The sequence below is a fragment of the Melozone crissalis genome, unplaced genomic scaffold (genome assembly GCF_028551555.1).
Source record: "Melozone crissalis strain CALT ecotype California unplaced genomic scaffold, PUWL_Pcris_2 ptg000187l_1, whole genome shotgun sequence".
In the NCBI taxonomy this organism is placed as follows: domain Eukaryota; kingdom Metazoa; phylum Chordata; class Aves; order Passeriformes; family Passerellidae; genus Melozone; species Melozone crissalis.
In genome coordinates this window covers 2,328,189-2,345,059 of record NW_026535952.1, presented here as the reverse complement: position 1 = coordinate 2,345,059, position 16,871 = coordinate 2,328,189, and the positions used below count along the sequence as shown (strand labels likewise).

Here is a 16,871-nt window from a genome sequence, read left to right as displayed (position 1 = left end):
CCCAACCTGGTGCTGTGGTGGCTCCATGGCAGGAGCCACTGTGCTTGGGGACACAGGGGCTGTGCCTTCCTGTGCCACCCTCATGGGGGACAATGACAGTGTGAAAAACGCCAGTCACTTGTTTTTAAAAATTTAAAAGTTTAGTAGTAATAAAATGGTTATAAAAATAGCAATATAGAGTAATAATAATTTGGGCAATTTGGATTAGGAAAATATGAGACAATGGAAACAAAGAGTTACGGATGTCCAGGTACCTTTTTCTGGGCAGCACAAGCCCAAAAAAGGCCCCACGTTAACAAAGGATTAACCCTTAAAAGCAACAGCCTGTTGCATATTCATACACCTCACACATGATGCATAAATTCCATTCAAACACAGGATTCTGTCTGGTCAGTGTCAGCTTCTTCCTCTGAATCCCAACAGCACCTTCAAGGTGGGAAAAATTTTGTTTCTTCTGATAATGGGGAATAAATTCTCTTTCTCTGAAGGATTCAGGTGTCCTGTGGCTGCTACCTCACTGCCAGCCCTTTCTTTAAAAAAGCAACCTACATAGCATGGTTTCTATTTTAACATTTTTTTATGACCTAAAACTATATTTAATACACTACTTAAGAGAACTAATACAGCATAACTTTCTAACACAACACATATAATATTCCTTTGAATATTTGCAAAAAGCCAATCATAAAATACGCATTTTTCACAACAGTAACACCCCGAGCCAGGGGTGTTGGGCTGCAGGAGAAGCCCAGAATGGGCTGTGGGGCTGTGGCCCCACGTCCCTCGAGTCCCCTGGGCAGGGCAGCCGTGGCAGAGGCGGCAGCCTGTCCCCACAGAGGGCCATGGTGGGATTTTTTGCCCAAAAGCTCACCCAGATCAGCCTCACCAAGCCTGGCACCCTCCTGGTGGTGTGTCTGCACTTTTCCCTCTGTCTGCACACTGGAATCTTCTGTGCTGTGCTCATTCCAAACCTTTCCCCTTCCTGTTTGCCAACTGTGCCTGTCTCAGGTGAGTTATCCTGAGGGAACTCCCTCTTTGGCAGTGTTTGAGACCATTTATTGAATTAAGTCCTGACAGATCCAGTGCCCTGCTCATCCACCTCCATCAATCTTAACCCCAGGGACCCCCAAACCCTGACCCCCAAACCAACCCCCTCCCTCTCCATCTCTTTCCAGCAGAGGGACAAGGATGTGTATGGAATAGGGGATTTTAAAATTATTTTTACAGAAGTCCTGAGGAGTTCCACAGCAGCAGGAACTGCCTTAGGATGGTGCAAGTCTATGTGCTGGGGGAATTTCTGAAGGCAAGGAAGCTCGTCCATGAATCAACAGCAGAACTTCCTGAAATTCTGGAATTTCAGCTCAGGAATTCAGCTGAATTTGGAAATTTGAAAATTTCCAGATTTGATTTTGGAAATTTCAGCTGCATTGTGGAAATTCAGCTCTCTGAAATTCAGCTCCATTCCACTAAAACCCTCTGGATTACACCAGTGCTGCTTTTCCATATCCAGGACATTCCCATCCCAGTCCAACACCAGACTGAGCCAGGCTTTATTTAGAAACAAACACAAGTTGGGATCCTGCAAACTCCAATTCATATCTTTTTATTTTTTACAAAAAATACATTTTAACAAGTAAATAGAAACCATTTCCATAAGTCCACCATTGTCCAAAGTGTAAATGTACATTGTAAATTTGCCATTTTTAATATAGACATGTGCTCTATTTTGCAGTTGTCTACAAGAAATTCAGCTACGGTCTGATGAAACATAATAAATAATGATTAAGAAATGGAAAAGCTACACACCAAGAAATGGGAAATATAAACTTTGCAAAAGTCATACATAGTTATATTACAGCCACCTCTTCCCAAATCAAACATTCAATTTCTCTCGATAAAGTACAACAGTAGTGCATTCCCGTTATTGGCATAGAGAGAGATTTTTACTGAAATACTGTCCATGGAAAGAATTCCACTGAACTGCACCTCAAAGAGACACCAAGGGATTAACTCAGGACAGTAGCAGTGCAAAAGCCACAATATTGGCTTCATTTAAATTAAAAAAAAAAAAAAGATACTTCCTAAGAATTAACATATCGAACACGAATTAAATTATGTATTGAATTTCAAAGCAAGAATGATTTTTGTGGATTGCTCTTTGGGTGACCAATCCCACCACAGAGGAATGGATGGATGTGCTGTCTTTGCCACCCAGTTTGTCATTCCCAATGACTTGGGAAGAAATCCCATCCCTGCAGCTGGCTGGGAATTTCTCTTGGTACCACTGCTTCCAGGTTTCCCATGATCATGGAAAAATGGGAAGATTTAGAGCACACAACTCTAAAGGGGGGGATGTCAAAAAGAGGAATTCCCTTTTCCTGCCTGAAATAAAAACTGTCTAAAGCTGTTGAAGCTGAACATTTTCACCCTGTTGTTTACACCACAGATAAAGAAACATCCCACCTTTTCCAAGTGCTTCCATCCAACTGGTCCATCCCCAGTTTTCAAGGTAAAACCCTTAAGAACTCTTCTTTTGGTAGTACCACATAAATATTCTCCAAATATGGCCCAAATTCTCACCTGCTACTCACATTTCTATGCCATGAATGCAACACAGAACACTGCTGGGAGCAATGGAACAACACTGTGGGATACAACAACTCTGGGAAGGAAATCAAGGAAGTTCTTTTTCCTTTTTTTTTTTTTTGCATTTCTAAGATATTCCACTACTTTAAAAGAGGAAATACTCACAGGTATTAATGCTTATATAAGATCCAAAGTCAACCAAAAGGTGTCTGTAGAAAAGTAGTAAGATTCCTAATAGTAAAAATATCTGCAAATTTAATTACAAATACATTTCCAAAGCAAAATCCTTAATTAAGTACATCAGGGAGGGTCGGTATTGACAGTGCTCCTTGAGGAGGAAGTGAACAGCTAAATGTGGAATATTTACACTGAGAGATCCACCTATGTCAAATCTATAAAGTGAAGCAGCCCCATTTACAGTCTGGAACCTACAGGTTACAATGGAAGAGCAATAAAACTCCGCTAAAACACCGAGATTTTAAGTACTGCTGATTTCATGCATTTGCTCCACCACCTGCCCTAAGATTTCATCCACCACATCAATGTCATAATTCACTTGCTGCAGGTCCAGGTCGGGCATGATGGTGGCCAGGAGCTGTCCCACGTTCACTCGCAGGGAGCGCAGCTTCAGGCTGGGGAGAGAGCAGCACAGCATTAGCTGGGGATGGATTCTGGCTTCAGAGCTCACCTGGCACAGCTGCACTCACAATCCAGCTGGGGGTGCTCCATGACTCCCATAAAACAACAAAAAAATGGATGCAGGTAAAGCTGCATCGAGATTATTTCTAAATCTACCAGGTTTTCCGAGCTCTTCTTCTGATTCCCATAAAACAACAAAAAAATGGATGCAGGTAAAGCTGCATCGAGATTATTTCTAAATCTACCAGGTTTTCCAAGCTCTTCTTCAGTTTTCAGCTTGAAGGGGGATATTCCCTCAAATTTTCCCTCAAAGTTTGAAAGCAATACCAAACTGAATTCCTGTCAGAAATATTTCACAATAAGCTTTGGTACAATCCTTTTCCCCACACCACCTGTATTGCTCAAAGCAGCATTAAGGCCTGGGATTTTTATCCATTGAGAAACCCAAACTACCACAACCCACAGGAACAAAAGGAGAGAAAAAGAGAGGAGAAGGCAAGAAAGAGGAGTTTGTCCAAAGGCTTTAAAATATAAATAGGAAGGGAGAGTTCTAGCCCAGGGAAAAGGCTGTGCCTCCCTTTTTGTGGTTCCTTTCCTGGATGTCTTTGCTGTGTCCTCTTCCTGATCAAACTGTTTTGCCATGAGCCATCCCTTCTGTGGCCCATTTCCTTCTACTCTCAGATCCTTTCTCCAGCTCTCCCAGTGCTGCCATATCTCCATCAACTTGTGGGGGAAGTTACTTCCAACTCCTGCATTTATTTGCTGATTCTTTTAATAAACACACATCAGAGCTATAATGAAAAATAAAATTAAACGCTGACAGGTAATTTTTAATGTGGGGCAATTTCTTTTTTAAGACTGAGGCTGTGGGAATTATCCAGGTTATTCTCCACTCTGGATCCAGCACTGCCTGGCTGGGCTGCCCATGCCCGGCAGAGGGAGGAGGCACCGGCCCTGCCCAGCCCAGCCCAGCCCAGCCCAGCAGGAGCTCTGGGAGGTGCCACCAGCAGAGAGCAGTGCTGGCTGTCACTGCACTGGCTGTCACTGCGCTGGCTGTCACTGCTGGCTGTCACTGCTGGCTGTCACTGCTGGCTGTCACTGTGGTGGCTCTCACTGCACTGGCTGTCACTGCTGGCTGTCACTGCTGGCTGTCACTGTGGTGGCTCTCACTGCACTGGCTGTCACTGCTGGCTGTCACTGCACTGGCTGTCACTGCTGGCTGTCACTGCTGGCTGTCACTGCGCTGGCTGTCACTGCACTGGCTGTCACTGCTGGCTGTCACTGCTGGCTGTCACTGCACTGGTTGTCACTGCTGGCTGTCACTGCACTGGCTGTCACTGCGCTGGCTCTCACTGCGCTGGCTGTCACTGCGCTGGCTGTCACTGCTGGCTGTCACTGTGCTGGCTGTCACTGTGCTGGCTGTCACTGCGCTGGCTGTCACTGCGCTGGCTGTCACTGCTGGCTGTCACTGCACTGGCTGTCACTGCGCTGGCTGTCACTGCGCTGGCTCTCACTGCGCTGGCTCTCACTGCGCTGGCTGTCACTGCACTGGCTGTCACTGCACTGGCTCTCACTGCGCTGGCTGTCACTGCGCTGGCTGTCACTGCGCTGGCTGTCACTGCACTGGCTCTCCCTGTGCTGGCTCTCACTGCGCTGGCTGTCACTGCGCTGGCTGTCACTGCGCTGGCTGTCACTGCGCTGGCTGTCACTGCTGGCTGTCACTGCTGGCTGTCACTGCACTGGCTGTCACTGCACTGGCTGTCACTGCTGGCTGTCACTGCACTGGCTGTCACTGTGCTGGCTGTCACTGTGCTGGCTGTCACTGCACTGGCTGTCACTGCTGGCTGTCACTGCACTGGCTCTCCCTGTGCTGGCTCTCACTGCACTGGCTGTCACTGCACTGGCTGTCACTGTGCTGGCTGTCACTGTGCTGGCTGTCACTGCACTGGCTGTCACTGCTGGCTGTCACTGCACTGGCTGTCACTGCACTGGCTCTCACTGCGCTGGCTGTCACTGCACTGGCTCTCCCTGTGCTGGCTCTCACTGCGCTGGCTGTCACTGCGCTGGCTGTCACTGCGCTGGCTGTCACTGCTGGCTGTCACTGCTGGCTGTCACTGCGCTGGCTGTCACTGCACTGGCTGTCACTGCTGGCTGTCACTGCTGGCTGTCACTGCACTGGTTGTCACTGCTGGCTGTCACTGCACTGGCTGTCACTGCGCTGGCTGTCACTGCGCTGGCTGTCACTGCGCTGGCTCTCACTGCGCTGGCTGTCACTGCACTGGCTGTCACTGCACTGGCTCTCACTGCGCTGGCTGTCACTGCACTGGCTGTCACTGCGCTGGCTCTCACTGCACTGGTTGTCACTGCTGGCTGTCACTGCACTGGCTGTCACTGCGCTGGCTGTCACTGCGCTGGCTGTCACTGCGCTGGCTCTCACTGCGCTGGCTGTCACTGCACTGGCTGTCACTGCACTGGCTGTCACTGCGCTGGCTGTCACTGCGCTGGCTGTCACTGCACTGGCTGTCACTGCACTGGCTGTCACTGCTGGCTGTCACTGCGCTGGCTGTCACTGTGCTGGCTCTCCCTGTGCTGGCTGTCACTGCCCTGCCACCCCAGCACCACCGGGACTTCCTCCAGCTTCTGCCCCGGCAGGAGTTCACAGGTGCTCTGTGGAATTTTCAGGGGATTTTCTCCAGCTCGTTTGTGGAATTGGTCAAAGTCCCTCAGCAGCAGCTCTGCCCTCCTGAGCTCACTCCAATGTGATGGCATCAGGAATTTATTGAGTTCATTTGGCTCTGTCACCCAGGCCATGAATCCCAGGATCCCCAGGGCTGGAAGAGAACTTTGGGATTATCCAGTCCAACAATCCCCCACAATGACATCCCTGAGCACTCCCACAGACAGGGACTCCAAACCTCCCTGGGCAGCTCAGCCCAAGGCCTGACCACTCTGCCAGGGAAATTTTCTGTGCCAGTCTCCAACCTGAGCCTGCCCTGGTGCCATCTGAGGCCATTTCCTCTCCTCCTTTCCCTGCCCCTCCTGGCAGGAGCTGTGCAGAGCACTGAGGTCCCCCCTGAGCCTCCTTTGCTCCAGGCTGAGCCCCCCCAGCTCCCTCAGCTGCTCCTCCCAGGATTTGTTTTCCAGCCCCTCCCTGGCCACACTCCAGCCCCTCAATGCCCTTTTAAAGTGGCACAGAACTGGACACAGGAGTTGAGGTGCAAAAGCCTTTTCCATCCTTGGCCTTGCTGCTGCTCCCCAGTTTGCCCTCAGTCACCCCACACTGGTTGTCCTCACTCCCTTTTGACTCACATGGGGCTGCAGGTGACTTCCAGGCAGATTTATTCCATGTTTTCCCTGGGATTGAGGCTGCAGTGACAGGATGGAGCTCTGGCTGTCCTAAATATGGGCATAACAACTGCCTTTTTTCAGGAACGTTAAACTTCTGCAGATACTACAAGGCCCTAAACCTCCCTCTGAAATACCTCAATTCCTGAATTGATCCCTTAATTGAGTCCCCTTTTATCCCAGCTGATGCTCCCCCTTGGATTCTCCCCCGGCAGAGACCTCAGCTCACTCTGCCTCCCCCTGCTCTGGGTTTTGTGCGTGTGCTGTTCCCACCTCCCAAGAGCTCCAAGCTCTCCAGCTGGAAGTTTCAATCCTTGTTTAATTCCAAGACACACCCCAGACCCTGATTCCACAGGATTTGCCTGCAGCAAGGAGTTCTTACAGGAAAGTTTCAAATCCAGACTCTTGAGTTGATTCAAGAGAGAAAAATAGACTCTCAAAGTGAAGTTCATTACACAGCAGAAAATAATGATCACCCTCCTCTTTCCTGCCTCCCTTCTCTCTCCTTGGTTTGCAAGTTGTGTTTAGAAATTATACAACATTTTGGGTATTTTCAGAAGCATCTGTTTGCTATTCTGTTGTGGCCAATCCTGCTCACACAAATCATAAATCACAAACATCACTTGATAAAAAAGAAAAAACAACATTAGTTAGTAGTCACAAAAGGCAGTAGAAAAGAATTGCAAGCATCACATTTTATTATACAATTATCAAACATAACCTTCATCAAAACATTTGAAATACAAACCAACAAGCAAAAATCTTGAAATAACATCTAGAAAGAACAAAACTGATACCTTTCTCCATCAGAAAAATTTACAGAGTCTTCTACATTACTGGTGGTAGAATCATTTGCCCGTGCTACAGCCTGGGGGATGGAAGCTTTTAACTGAGCCAGCTCTGCCTTGAGCTCCTCACACTGACAGGCCATTTGGTTCTTCTCCACTTCCAGGACTTCAATCTGCCAATCAAAAAGAAAAATCAAGCTGTGAAAACTATTCAAAACCTTGTGTAGCAGAAGTGTGTCACAGACATTTTTTCACAGAAATCCTTTCTTTCAGATTTCTGCATTTTCTGGGAAGCAGAGGCCCCAGAGGAGAATGTAAACAATTGTTATCAGCTGCTGTAAATGCAATGGGATGCACCTGGGATTGGTTCATGTTCCATGTTTATAATTAAAGGCCAATCACAGGAGCAAGCTGGGGACAGAGTCCCTGGACACAACTTTGTTAGAGATTCTTTCTTTCCATTCTTAGCTTAGCAGCATCTGCAACTTTTCTCTTTATTCTTATTAGTATAGTAATAATGTATTATATATCATATATCAATAAATCCAGCCTTCTGATCAAGAAACAAGATTCTCGTCTTTCTCTCACCATGGAGACCTTCAACAAGTCCCTGTAATAGAAGTGCTGTGAAACAGGGAGTAAAAACCAGAGATAATCACAGTGTCAGGAGTGTTTTGGCAGGTGTACCTGGCTTTTGTAGCTGTCCCTCTCAGTGGTGCACTTGTCCAGCTGCCTGAAAACCTCATCCAGCTGCACGGCCATCTCATCCAGCTCGCTCCTGCTCTCTCCATCAGCACATTTGCTGCACTCAGTCTTTAGGTTCTGCAGGGTGCTGCACTGCTCCCTGAGCGTTGCTATCTCGCCCAGGGCCTGCTCATAGAGCGCTGTCACCTCTGCCAGGCTCCTCCCGTCAGCGTTCCCTTCTCCACAGCAGGGAGCTGTCTCTGTGGCCTGATGGCACATCTCCTTTTTCACATATTTATTATTCATCTCCAAAAGCTGCTGCTCCAGTGTTTGCACCTGTTTGGTTAACGCTTCACATTTGCTTTGGTACATTTCTTTTTCTCTGTTCAATGATTGCAGCTGATTTTTCAGTTCATTTTCCATCTCTACAGATGTCTCAGGAACGCCATTGACCCTGGGCTGCTCCTTTTCCATCCCTGGCCCAGGAACCTGGACTGGGATGTCCTCCACCTCCTCCTTTTTCACCACCAGCTTGGGGAGCTCTGTCTGTGTTGCTGAGCTCAGCTGTTCACTCCTTGCCTCTGAGGTGGTGGCACTGCAAGGCTCCCCCACAGCAGAGTTTTCCTTCTGCTTCTCCTCCTGATCCAAATTGATGCATTCTGTTTTCACCACAGGAACATCAGGATCTGCTGAAGGCTTTGGAGTGCTGCTCTCCTCTAAAATGATGACATCTTCATCATCATCATCCTCCTCCTCGTGGTTGTTAAATGTTTTGTCACTGAGCCGAGGCGTCTTTAGGGACACGGGTGTCGCACAGCTCTGCGTCCTCCTTTTGAGGCTGAGGAGGAAAACATTCAAATAATCATTATTTATTAAAATATTAAAATCATCACTTTATTTGCTTAAATGCTGCCAAATTATTTGTTTCCAAGCATGTGCAGTGTTTCTCTGAGCACTGTTCAAAAATTACCACTCCAGAAAATCACCTGCATGGGATTTTAATCAGAATAAATTCCTGTAAAAATAAGTGCCTGCCATCCACACTCCCACATTATTCTGAAACACACCCAGTATTCCCAGAACATCCCCAGAGTTTCAGGAAAACAGCCTGTGGAGTGTGGAGAACACAAATTCTGTTCCTGAGCACACAAATCATTAAAAATGCTCCTTTCTCATTTTCTTACATTCACTTTTGTACTTGACAAAGTCTCCTGGAGCTTCCCATGCTCCCAGGATTCCCACAGGAATTTCAGCAGCTGAAGCTTCCCCCAATCATCATTTTCATTAATTTCTCCCCATCATTGTCATTAATTTATTAATTTTAGAAATAAACAGGAATCTCCTTTGTACAGGTCCACTCACCTGCTATCAGCATCCACATGAGGGGAAGATACTTTAATTAAAATGGGCAGAGACCTTCTAACAGAAGCATCTGAGGATTTTGGTATAAGTAACCTTGGAAGAGCTTCCTTTGCACTTGAAGGTGAGAATGGTTTGAAGTCTTTACTTGAAGAAACAGATGTTTTTAAAAATATTTCATTATTGATCTATAAGACAATGTAAGTTAAGAATGGAAATAAACAGATATTAGTAGATTCTTCAGGAGAGATTTAAGCAATTCTTTATATACCAACAACTAAAATTCTGATATTTCTATATCCAAGTACCTCCTTGAACCCAGACTCAGGATTTTGGGATGATAAATGCTGACTGGACTACTGCAAATCCACTTTTTCATTTTAAAGTGCTGTGCAGAATCCCAGGCAAGAGCTTTTCCCAAGCTGTGTCCACAAACTCCAGGACAGACATCCCTGGGAAAGCCGCTCAGGGTTCACTAAGCTGGCCCAAAATGAGCAATATTTTCACTTTTAGAAATTCCTTTTGTACTGGGGTAGATGTAATGGCAGAGAAACAGTAAAATGAAATAAATAAGTTAAAACAGCACATGCAGCATCTCTTCTCCAGAAATGATCTTAGGTCAGAAATTGACGTGCAATGCAAGTGAAATGAAATCCCACTTAAAAAATTTGATTCTGAGTTAGAATCCAGACCTCCCCATCAAACACCTGGATCTGCATCTGGGTTTAACCTGAATTTGAGTGACTCCCTGCACAAGTGTAGCTGTTCCACCTCTGTCTATCCCCACTGAGATCCCCACTTTTAGGGGCATCTTTACTTTTATGTCCTCATCACATCTCTGTCCAACAAATCCCCTTTCCAGGGATTTGTTGGGATTTTACTGTCTTCTTTCAAGAACTGGGTGTCCTGCCATAAAACAGCCACCAGTGACTGCCATCCCCTCCAGTTTTGGCCAGGGACCTTTGTCCCTCTCAAACTCCTTCCTAAGGAGACAGAAATGGTGGATTTTCCAGCTAAGAAAGGGGATTTGGGGTTTCCTCATGGTGAGCAAATCCTGCAGAGTACAATGGATGCTGAAGCAGACACAGGGCAGCTCCTGGCAGCCCCAGCAGTTACCTGGTGGCTGTACTCCAGTCTCCTCTTCAGTTTTTCCCTGTCCCTGCACAGCAGCAAGGAAAAAACAGAAATGAAAAGTTTAGACTCAAACTGTTCATTGATTATAAAAACAAAATCTAAGATCTAAAAGCAAACACAATACTTCTCATCTCAGCTAGATACAATAATCCAAGTATTCTTGTTTATTGAATGAAAATTTCCTCAGGAAGCTGGAAACTTCTCTGAGGTTAGCTTAACTTCCAACAAGTTCCCTCTAGATTATTGATTAAAATATTTAAAACAACCCCAAACTCCCCATTCTAGAATGTGAGGCAGCATCACAATTACCCAAATTTGTTTTTGTCATACACCTTAGCTAAGAACTCTTTTATTCCTAAATAAATTTATTGATCTTTTCAACATGCTTCAATGTGGGCCTTTGAAAGTTACACAGCCAAGGTCTCCTAACAGCCCTCAGAGTTTGTTTATGGGACATCCCAACTGACTGTTCATTTATTGATGGGATGTCCCAAACTGACTGTTCATTTATTTACAGGATGTCCCAAACTGACTGTTCATTTATTGATGGGACGTCCCAAACTGATTGTTCATTTATTGATGGGATGTCCCAATCTTATTATTCATTTTTTATGGGACACCCCAATCTTATTATTCATTTTTTATGGGACATCCCAAACTGATTGTTCATTTATTGATGGGACATCCCAAACTGATTGTTCATTTATTTACAGGATGTCCCAAACTGATTGTTCATTTATTTATAGGACATCCCAGACTGATTGTTCATTTATTTATAGGACATCCCAAACTAATTGTTCATTTATTTATGGGATGTCCCAAACTGACTGTTCATTTATTTATGGGATGTCCCAAACTGACTGTTCATTTATTGATAGAACATCCCAAACTGATTATCCATTTATTGATGGCACATTCCAAACTGATTGCTCATTTATTTATGGGATCCCAAACTGATTGTTCATTAATTGATGGGACATCCCAAACTGATTGTTCATTTATTTCTGAGACAGCCCAAACTGATTGTTCATTTATTGATGGAACATCCCAAACTGATTGTTCATTTATTGATGGAACATCCCAAACTGACTGTTCATTTATTGATGGGACATCCCAAACTGATTGTTCATTTATTGATGGGATGTCCCAAACTGATTGTTCATTTATTGATGGGACATCCCAAACTGACTGTTCGTTTATTTATGGGACATCCCAAACTGATTGTTCATTTATTGATGGAACATCCCAAACTGATTATTCCCACACTGCCAAATCCTCTGGAACACCACCCCTCTGGGAGCTGGACTGTCACCCCAACTGCTGCCCAGCTCTCCTTGGTAGTGTTTAGAGCCCTGTAGAAGTCTCAGAACTCACTTTTTCTTGTAGGTTTTCTCGTACGTGGGGTGTATTAAATCATCATCCTCCGGTTCCTCTGGCACATTACAATTCCTGAGGGAAGAAGAGAACAGAGAAAACCCCACGGGAGAAGGAGCTGAGCACCCCTGCTGCTGCCAGGGGGGTGTGAGGGCGGGGTGTCCCTTACCTGAACTGGGGGTCGGGGTTCAGGGAGCAGTACCACTTCTCGGGCAGGTGCTCGATCCCGTCCGGCAGCTTGCGCCACTTGAGGCAGGCGTCGCACTGCACCCACGTCTGGTCAGGCTGCTTCCTGCAAAACCCAAAGAAACCAGCACCGATGTCGCAGACATTTTTCCACAGAAATCCTTTCTTTGGGATTTGTTCGTTTTCTGGGAAGCAAGGGCCCCCAGAAAGAGAATGTAAACAATTGTTATCGGCTGCTGTGGAGTGCAATAGGATGCACCTGGGATTGGTTCATTGTTGGAGAGTTTAGTTCAAGCATGGCTTAAAGAAAAAGGCCATGAAGGCATACAATTGAGAGAAAAGTAAAAGGTGGTTGTAAAGCAGTTCCTAAAGCAGTTCCCAGGCTTGATTTTATAAATAAGAAGGTTCTCAGACAGTCTTCCCATAACAAGCAAAGCACTCTGTCTGGGAAAAGCTGGCTCCCTGGGAACAGATATGGAAGTTTTGGGAAACTCTCATATCACAGTGGGAACGTTGGTTCTGTTTTTAATAAACAATTGTAGGTATTGTAAAACAAAAGGAGTGGTTAGAGTTTTCTCTGTTAACCTATCGTGAGCTCGGATTTTGCAATATGCATGAAGTTAATTAACACTGTTATATAAAGTGACTGATTGATCAATAAATCGGAGTTCGATGCATCATTCGGATGGTCGCTTCTCCCTTCACTTCAACAGTTCATGTTCCCATGTTTATAATTAAGGGCCAATCACAGGAGCAAGCTGGGGACAGAGTCCCTGGACACAACTTTGTTAGAGATTCTTTCTTTCCATTCTTAGCTTAGCAGCATCTGCAACTTCTCTCTTTATTCTATTTAGTATAGTTATAACGTATTATATATCATATATCAATAAATCCAGCCTTCTGATCAAGAAACAAGATTCTCGTCCTTCTCTCACCCCAGCGACCACCTCAGGTCGCTGTAATACACCTGCACACCAGAGAGGGCTCTCCTGTCACACAGACCAGGGACAGAGTGCTCAGCTCTCCCTGCTGTCACACATGGGACTCACTGGATCTCCTCGACGGGCAGAGCCAAGGGATATTCCTCGTTTTTCTTGGTTTTCATCTCGTTCCAGTAATCGTTGAGCTTCTCTCCCAGTGCTGCTATTGTGAGTCTACAAAGAAAAGAATTTAAAGATCACCTTGAATTATCCAATTCTAGCACAGAAAGAACCTTTATAAACTCCAGTGACAGAAAAAGTGCATGAACCACTTTAATATTTCTAATTGCACAAGAGTGGGAAAAAAGCTTTTTAAAAGCTTTTCCTTTTTTCTTTTATACAAAGTTTTTACTTAGAAACCTGTAGAAATGAGAAATTATCTGAAGTCATGTTTGTCAGCAAAGGAACTCCTGGAAATACAAGTCAGAGCACAAAGGCTGAAATCAAAAGTGCTGCTGATGGACAGAGCAAATCCTGGAAGGGTTTCACCAGCTCAGCCTCAACCTGGGAATTTAAAAAAGCACAAAACCAACCCAGCACCTGACCCTGGTTCTGGCTGTTCTGCACACCCCAAGTGCAGGTTCATGGCTACTCTCAGGCTGATGTCCAACTTCACAACAAGGAGCTGGCAAACATTTGATACAAACTCTGCACTCTGATAAAAGCAGCAGCTCAGTCTCACTCAGGGTAATTTTCAGTTTTGTTTCTGGGTTTTTTGTTTGGTGCAGCTCAGGGACTGCCAGAGCTGGCACACCCAGGAGGGAGGAGAGCCCCTGGAATCCAGCTCTGAGCAATCCAGTGCATGAGTAACCAGCCCAGCCCTGGGCCTCAAACCAACACCAATGTTCGTGCAGTGACCTCAAAGTGTGAGCAGAGCTTGGATCCAGGTCAGCTGTGCAGGAACTGCTGAGCCAGGGGACACAGAAGGGCAGAAAGGAGCAGGGAGCCATGGATGGCACCACATCCATTTTGTGGGAGGGAAGAAGTGCAGGGCACCTTCCCTCAGGCTCACAGCTCTGCAGGTGAAATCCTGGAGTATTGAAGGGAGACGACGCATCCTTGCTGATCAGCATCGACTCCGAGTTTATTGATGTCACTTACACATTTTTATCGTGGCGTTAATTAAGCTCATGCATATTGCAAAATCTGAGCTCACCACAGGTCACAGATTACACATTAACCCCTCCTTTTGTTTTCAATACCTGTGGTTTGTTATTGAAACCAAGATTTGTGTTCTCACCCTGATATGAACGGTTCTCAAGGCCTCCATGTTTGTCAACTTTTGCTTTCTCAAAACTTATCCAAGGACAAGGTTTACTTGTTATTAAAAACAACCTGAGAACTTCTGCTGTTTACATAAACGTGCCTGAGAACCTTGTTGTTTACAGAAACAGGCTGTGAGAATTTGCTCCTCACAGCTGCCTTTTGCTTTTCCATCAGCTGTATATGATTATGGCATGTCTGAACAAAACTCTAGAAGCCGTTTCTGAGCAAAATTCTCCAACACTGGAGCACTGCTGGCACAAAAAGCTTCCCAGGATCTGTCTCAGGTGTGGTGTCCCTGTGCCCACCCACGTCCCAAGTGCAGGGGAGGTGGCTGGGGGTAACACCAGACAAAGTTGGGGAGTTCCATTCCCATTTCACAGCCCTGAAAGCACAGGAAATGCAGCTGCTGCTGCTGCATGGGATGAATGCAGCTGCCATGGGGAATGCTCCTGGTGACAAACAGCTCAGCAGAGTGGGGACACCACAGGCAGGCACCAATCCCTGCAGGAATGGGAACTCCATGGCCCCAGGAGCTGACAGAGCAGCCAGGACAGGAGAAGCTGTTGTGTTCATGAAGCAGCAGCTGGGTGAATTCCCTCTCCTCACATGAACTTGGCTCATTATAATTTAATTGTCAGATGAACTCACTCCTCCACCCCAAAGTTGTGTCCAGGAACAACTGGATGAGGCACTGTAAGGTTTGGAGGGCTTTTCCAGCTTTAATAATCCTCTGATTCTCCCCCCTTGTCTGGATATTGACTTAATTCCATTTTTTTTTGGACATGGTTGGGCACAAATTCCAGATTTCCTGGGGTGCTGACACACAAATCAAACCCAAGGTTGAGGAAAGATCCTTTTCATGTGAAGTGCTCCAAAAACCCCAAAAAGTGGAAAAATTCCCTGCTCCCTGTGCCTGCCCAGGGCATTCCCAGCTCCTGTGCCAAGGGCACTGCTGGTGCCACACACAGGAAATGCTTCAATCAATGTTTGCAATCAATGCCCAACATTTCCACATTAAAATCCACATTAAAAGCACTGCTGGGCACATGGAAAATGCCTCCTCCTGAACAACCACCAAAGAATATCCAGGGGAAACATGGGAACAAGGTGGTGAGGAAATTGTGGAAAAAATTTATAAGGAAAGAGGAGGGCAGACAAAAAAGGATCTAAAAAGAATTGTTAGCATTTAAACCAGGTTTGGCCACAACACCAGAAACTTTTATTCTTCCTATTTAAAGAAGCAGCTTTATCAAGTATTTCCCAGGAAATGATAATATTAAATTAATGATTATTATAAGGCTAGAAAATGCAGATAAAAATACCTGTATTCATTGGTGTAGTCAAAATCCTGTTTGTTGTGAGTTGGTTTGAGGAAGTTGCACTCAATAATCCCAACAACACCCACACCCATGTTGTTTGCCTGCAAGGAATGAAAGTTTCTCAGGAAAACCAACACAAAATCCATGGCAATACTGCAAGAGTTGGCTGGAGGTAATTATTAACTGTATCTACACTTAGATACAGTTAATAAACTGTAAAATAAAATATTATAAAATATTATTATAATAATATATATTATAATGATAATAAAATATTATTATAATATTAATATTATTATAAACTGTAAAATAAAATAAAAAGGATTTTCTGGCTTGTGACTCCTCTGCAAGGAGAAAATCTTGATATAAACCCCTAAAGAACAAACCCTCTGCTCCACCCCTCTTTTTGTCCTGAAAGATGTGCTCAGATTCATATTTTTGTATCAAACAGCTCAAAACCAAAGAATTTAATATAATTTTAAACTGCTGCACACTAAAAAAAAAGTGATTTTATAAAATATACAACAATATCTTGCCTTCCATCCATATTCTTTTTTAAAATCAGTGTTTGAATGGAATTAATCAAGATGTTGAAATAGTCTGAAGCCTCAATTTCTTACCTTCAACTGACAGCCAACTCTTTCATAAGCTTTGATGAGTCTGTTTTTGTGGTACATCATTATTCCATAGTGATCTTTGTTCCTGCAGTTAAATCCAAAAGTAATTCTGACTGTTTTGGCCTTTGGGCAGATATTAAGGAAAAATAGGGTGAATTTCACAGAACACAAAAAATAAGAGTTAATCTGAGTGGGTCTTAGAGGTTCTTTTTCTTATATTGAGACAATTCCTTCAGTAGGACTTAAAAAAAACCAGAACAAAACAACAACAACAAAAAACCAAACCAAACCAAAAAAACCACCAAAAACCCCACAAAAAAATAACCCAAAATTTATCAACAGAACTGAACAAAATCCAGTCACAGAATTCAGCTCTGCAAAGGGAATATTAAAGGATACATTGAGAAATTTGGGTCTGTAAATATCCCTCTCAATGAAGGCCAAACTTTTGGAAACCAGCTGAGTTTTCACTTTCTGCCCTCTCAGGATGATCTGCATGGTTGGCTTCAGGTACAAAATACTGCAGTAAGCCTATAAAAAACAGATCCTGTTAAAATTAAAACATTTACACCCTCCAGCTTCCAAAAATAATCC

At 44.7% G+C, this 16,871-nt stretch overlaps 2 protein-coding genes across 3 annotated transcripts in view; both read right to left on the bottom strand.

Moving 5' to 3' along the window:
• The window catches only part of DOP1B (DOP1 leucine zipper like protein B), a 248,579-nt gene that overhangs the window by 126,598 nt on the left and 105,110 nt on the right, over nt 1-16,871 (bottom strand). The gene's annotated exons all lie outside the window — the stretch shown is intronic.
• MORC3 (MORC family CW-type zinc finger 3) overlaps nt 2,701-16,871 on the bottom strand; it is a 42,150-nt gene continuing 27,979 nt past the window's right edge. Inside the window, exons 7-17 of the mRNA XM_054293742.1 lie at nt 16,677-16,808; nt 16,281-16,400; nt 15,664-15,761; nt 13,145-13,249; nt 12,079-12,201; nt 11,910-11,984; nt 10,518-10,560; nt 9,405-9,589; nt 8,046-8,880; nt 7,368-7,531; nt 2,701-3,218 (exon numbers count right to left, since the gene is read on the bottom strand). Of these exons, the coding sequence (XP_054149717.1) occupies nt 3,065-3,218; nt 7,368-7,531; nt 8,046-8,880; nt 9,405-9,589; nt 10,518-10,560; nt 11,910-11,984; nt 12,079-12,201; nt 13,145-13,249; nt 15,664-15,761; nt 16,281-16,400; nt 16,677-16,808 (2,034 nt within the window). The 3' untranslated portion in view covers nt 2,701-3,064. The remainder of the gene's footprint in view (nt 3,219-7,367; nt 7,532-8,045; nt 8,881-9,404; nt 9,590-10,517; nt 10,561-11,909; nt 11,985-12,078; nt 12,202-13,144; nt 13,250-15,663; nt 15,762-16,280; nt 16,401-16,676; nt 16,809-16,871) is intronic.